Source organism: Thermobia domestica, chromosome 12 (assembly GCF_964235325.1).
Source record: "Thermobia domestica chromosome 12, izTheDome1.hap1.1, whole genome shotgun sequence".
Taxonomy (NCBI): Eukaryota; Metazoa; Arthropoda; class Insecta; order Zygentoma; family Lepismatidae; genus Thermobia; species Thermobia domestica.
In genome coordinates this window covers 44,183,455-44,188,851 of record NC_137465.1, presented here as the reverse complement: position 1 = coordinate 44,188,851, position 5,397 = coordinate 44,183,455, and the positions used below count along the sequence as shown (strand labels likewise).

Here is a 5,397-nt window from a genome sequence, read left to right as displayed (position 1 = left end):
CGTTTTGGTGTCAATTCAACACTCCCTGTGTTAAAATTCAGTCAGACCACCAGATTAACACCGTTTTTGGTGTTAGTTCGACTCCACTTTTGTGTTGCTAGACACCTGTTTCGGTGTTGAAATAACTCTGTGTGCTGTTGATGTAACCATTTTTCTTTGTTGAAAAACCATGTGATGTCCATGCTTACGCTTACCAAAGATTCTACTTGTAATTTTAAAATAAGAATAGTAAACTACAGAACACTTCATATAGAAAATCTTCATAAAATTTTTTGCCGTCCTCCACAACATTTATTGTGAAGTATTTCTTGATGGTGTGAAACACAACCTTCACCAACATTTTGTTCAAGAATGATATGAAACTCTTACCTATATCCTTATAATATGTTTGCCTCTTAATCGTGATTCTACTTGTTTTCCGCCATTTTTGAAGCACAGTCCCCGGTGTTGACTGGTGAGCTCTAGTGCAGTATAGAAGTGACACAGTAATACGATGTTGTTTCTTGCTGTTGACATATTTCTTCAGGAACATTATGTAAAACAATTGAAAACACAACGCGCGGTTTCCATGTTGAAAATTTGCGTATACCTTGATTTGTTTAAGTATTTCTTTCTACTGTATTTGCCAGTAACTTCAATTCATGTCTTTATAATTAGTATTAGATGTCCAACATATTTGGCAATCACGTAGAAAACAACACCGAAGATTCTACACTTGTGTTGATTTAGCACACAGGCAGTGTGTCATTTCAACTACCGGTATTTGACACACAACTCCACGTGGAGAGTGAGTTGTTCCAACCACCGGTTTGTGTTATATTTTAACACAATCGTGTTAACATATAGGCGTGTCGTTGAAATAACACAACGAATTTTTTTACAGTGTATCATTTCTTCTTGAGAACATTAGTGGAAGTGCTTGAAAATCACATATCCTTTTCTCGGATGTAAAATGAGTAATTGGAAACATAGATGGCGCCAGGATTTTGGTAATGTTTGTGCAGGATAGGATGCGAAAATACATCCTAACATTGTTTCCAGAACGCTTTGCATTATTAAGCCTTAAGATCTCGAAAAGAAAATAATCTCTAAGTTTTACTTTTTAAAAAAAAAAAAGCTAGAAAAACACGGTATGATAGCAAGTAACTTATGAAAGACTTAAAAAGTCACTCCAATACACGCAAACATAGGAAACAAGAAATATACAAAATAGAAAGGAATGTTGGGAATCTGAAAATCGAAGTTAATGTGGGTGCAGCTGCACCCACGGCATCCACTATGGCGTCGCCTATGATTGGAAATAAACCAGCTCAATACTACATAGACGACGTGTCTTGTAATACTGGAACCCTTACAACAAGAATTTCTGGTGTGCGCTTGTTTCTGACTATACCCAAGATACTGTGGTAATGACACACGATCAAGTGGAGAAAATATAATTGTATAATTCTTCTTTACAGGTGCGATGGATAAATGCAGATGGATGTTACAGCCTTGTTCTAAGGTAATAATAATAATAATAATAATAATAATAATAATAATAATAATAATAATAATAATAATAATAATAATAATAATAATAATAATAATAATAATAATACAAATAGAGAAACAAGTGATTGTAGTATCATTTTAATTGAGAACTATACGATGGCTGATCTTAGTAGCAATAAGATTTAGACTAAACGCGAATAAACTCAATTTTATAATTACATGAGATTACTAAATAAGTACGTTATACGCGGCTGTTTCACATAGATAAGCCTAATCTGATTATGAGGGCAGAACCTCATCGTGGCTATATGATTAGCAGCGTATACACATTTAGTGCAAGATATCTGGGTTCGATACCCGATGACAGCTCATGTGGTTGGAGTCCCATGTTAAGCTGTAGATCGTCTCATATAGCCTCGACGCTGAAGAGACGCTAAATTCCAAAGCAATCGACTTATTACGAGTGCACTTCGCGACATTAATACTATACTGTCGTAAAATTATCTATCTTACAAAAGATAGTTCTAATTTTGAATTCTAAGAAATAGCAAACTTGTTACTTTTTCCTGAAGGGTTTAATTCTTTCCTCCCATACCACAGGCCCTCGAGTGCGGGCCCTGGTGCAAATGCCCATCTCCTCCACCCACGGGACGCTCCTATTCGTCTGGATACAGTTACAATTGTCATTTTTTTTTTTTTTTGTGATTCCCTTATGATATTTGTCCTTATTCTAGAGGAAACCTATTATTAACCCTCTTTCACTGAGTTTGCAGTCTAGACCTCGTGTTAACAAAATGTAACATGGATATTTTCGAAAGTATGCATGCTTCACTTTTGTGTGTGTATGTTCCATTACGCGATCGGTAGGGACTTTACGATATTAACGAATATTATAACATGAAATTTTTTGCATCTTGTAATCGGAGCGCGGAGGAACGGTGGCTAAGCGGTATAGAGCGCTTACTTCTGGTGCGTTGGGTCTCTGGTTCGATCCCGGAACCAAGTGAGTTTGTGATGGATAACATAGTGCCCGTGGGTTTTCTCCGGGGACTCCCGTTTCCTCCCACATTCCACCAAGTCTTTCATCACCATCCACTTACCTTAATCATCGTCTCCTTTGGCCTAAAGGACATAATCGTGGGACGTTAAACTGAAATATTTCATTTTGTAATTGGAGCAAGCGATCGAAATTTCCAGTTTCATTTTCATCTTATCATTACAAGATTTTCTTTCGTTTTTCACTTTCCTATGTTCGTTAGAGTAAAAAATAAAATTAAAAAAGTTTCTTACGTAGGATATGATATTTATAAGATATATAATGATTTCGAATAGTTAAATTTTAATAGTAAAGACAAAAGAATGGAAAGTACTTACCTATTTTTTCTCGGAAAGAAAGAAAGAATATTAATTTTATTATAAATGGAGAAATTTTAATCTTGTACTACTCTTGTTCAGGAACAAAGAGATATAGAATCCTTGTCGTCAGAGAGGCATGAAAGAAAGAAATAATAAAAGAAATTATTCATTTCCTGTATATTGCCCTTTGGAGTACTTTCTGTTGAAATGCCACGTAATTCACTAATATAACTGAAAGAGCAAAAACAGGGGAGCCAAAAGGGTGGCGAGGGGGGTAGAGTGGAAATCCCTACAATGATATGAATTTCGGTGGAAATATAATTACGAAATACCTTTTGTTGGCAGCTCATTTTTAATTACATTCGCTTTAATATGCACGGTTATCAAATAGTTAGCATTCATATCCACACACACACAAACACATACATACATGTGCAGACATAGGCTAGATAAACACGCATATAAAATGCAATATCGTAATATTTGCTTGAAGTGCAGAGAGGCATAAAAAATAAGCTTCAAAAATACAATTTTAAAATTGTTCTTATGTGGATGTAAGAGATAGAGGTAATTGACAGAATTAAACGAATATAAAACGGAAACAAAATAATTTCGTAATTATATTTAAAAAAAAAACAAAAAGAAAAAGAAATGTAAATATTCTACGAGGGATATTCAATTTATAACTGGAATTTATTTTTCTCCAGGTATTGCTGGGCGTAGCTTGGTGTCCGAGTAACATCCTGTGATAGGGTAGTCCTCACACTTTTCTGCGTCAACGGGCGGTTGAGGAGATAGAGTCTCAGAGAGCGGTGATGGAGGATAGTAACGAGCCTGGCAGTGTGGAGCTGGTGGCCCTAGTGGAACAGCACTGCATCAAGTTCATCTTGAAAAAAGGCGCGAAACCTGCTGCAATTTTCAGGAGACTAAGTGCGCAATATGGCGAAGAAACTCTCTCTCAATCGCAAGTGTACGACTGGTGTTCAAAATTCAAGGCAGGAAGGGAACCCGTTCTCAACGCGGCCAGTACTCCACGCCGAGCTACTGCAGTCAACGAAACCAGCACTTGTCGGGTGAAGCAGCTCGTTCTGAGCAATTGGCGCATCACTGTGAGAGATTTGAATGCGAAAACAAACATCTGCGTGAGAAGTGTAGAAACGATCATCCACGAGCACTTGCACTTCCAGAAAATCAAAGCCACATGGGTCCCAAACATGTTAACGTTCTCGTCTCGGCATCTGCAGCGATTTCAGAGAGAAGGTAAGAGTTTGCTTGCAAAAATAATAACCTGCGATGATAGCTGGGTGCATTATTACATTTCGGAATCAAAGCGCTTCATCATTGAGTGGGGACAACCAGATTCGCCGCCGCCGAAAAATAATCAAGGCACAAGCTCCCGCTGGAAAAGTGATGCTGACGATATTCTGGGACAAAGACGGGGTGATATAAACTGATTTCCTGGCACGCCGAGCCATAATTAATGCGGCGTTCTACAGTAACCTCTTCCTCGCCAAAGTCAAAGAGGCTTTGAGAAGAAAACAGCCACAGACGGTGAAGGATACTGCGATCATTCAGCATGATAACGCACGTCACATACTGCCACGACGACGGTCACAGCTATCAACAAACTTAGTTGGGAGATCCTAGACCACCCTATTTAGCCCCAATCTACTTCCATGTTTTTGGTCCCCTCAAGGGGTACTTGGGAAGACAGAATTCTACAACAAGACGAAAGTGCTGAAACAGCTGAAAGATCGTCCCAAAATATTCTATGGCGCAGGGATACAGGCAGTCCCACACCAATGGGACAAGTATGTCCGTGGGAAGTACCTTGAAAAGAATAGTAATTGATTCCCATGTTGTCTCTATGTAAGAAACAAACAAATATACAAAAAAAAAAAAAAAAAAAAAAGATTTCCGGTTAAACTTAAACGTTTCTCGTATAACAGCATATATGCCTATAGTCAAACTTCCTCTATAAAAATTATTGTGTGAGTACCTTAGGATTCTGAAACATATATTTTTGGATAGCGCATATATTAGCTCCTAAGTGGAGTCTTGACCCGACTACGGCGAGTCCCATAGTTTTGAAGCTATGGACCTTTAAAGTTCATTTTTTTTTTCATATTTTCGGTTGTCTATAACTCCGAAAGGAAACATTTATGGGGCTGAGAGGTAAACTAAGCCAAGTCACTTTTTGGCCGAAATTGAGTTATCATGTTTTCCCTTACTTTAATACAAGGCACACTAGGAACATTTTGAGATGCGGACAACAGGAACGCAGGAAGTGAACAATTTTTCCATGAATAAACAATCGACGCAATTCAACAAAATATTTTCTTGAAAACACTTTTTTGCTTCTCCTGTGAAATTTATGTTTTATGACTTATACTACTCACTTCTCAGCCCCAGATTTGTGTACCCAGGTTGGTCTATACTTTTTGTCTTATCTTGCTGTCAGAATCATCTCCCAAATGTTGTCGGTATTGTTTTGAAACACCCTATATATATACCAATTGATAGATTTAATTGACATGAACAAAATGA

The 5,397-nt window shown here is 37.4% G+C and overlaps 1 protein-coding gene across 1 annotated transcript; it reads left to right on the top strand.

The window, feature by feature from the left end:
• Positions 1-3,665: 3,665 nt before the first annotated feature.
• LOC145665940 (protein GVQW3-like) lies at positions 3,666-4,304 on the top strand. Its single transcript, XM_081733046.1, has one exon. It carries the CDS (start codon positions 3,666-3,668, stop codon positions 4,302-4,304), a length of 639 nt encoding a protein of 212 aa, XP_081589172.1.
• Positions 4,305-5,397: the final 1,093 nt, after the last annotated feature.

Bases quoted from the DNA above. Each gene is read 5' to 3' on its own strand.
- LOC145665940 (XM_081733046.1), top strand. From the start codon at position 3,666: ATGGAGGATAGTAACGAGCCTGGCAGTGTGGAGCTGGTGGCCCTAGTG.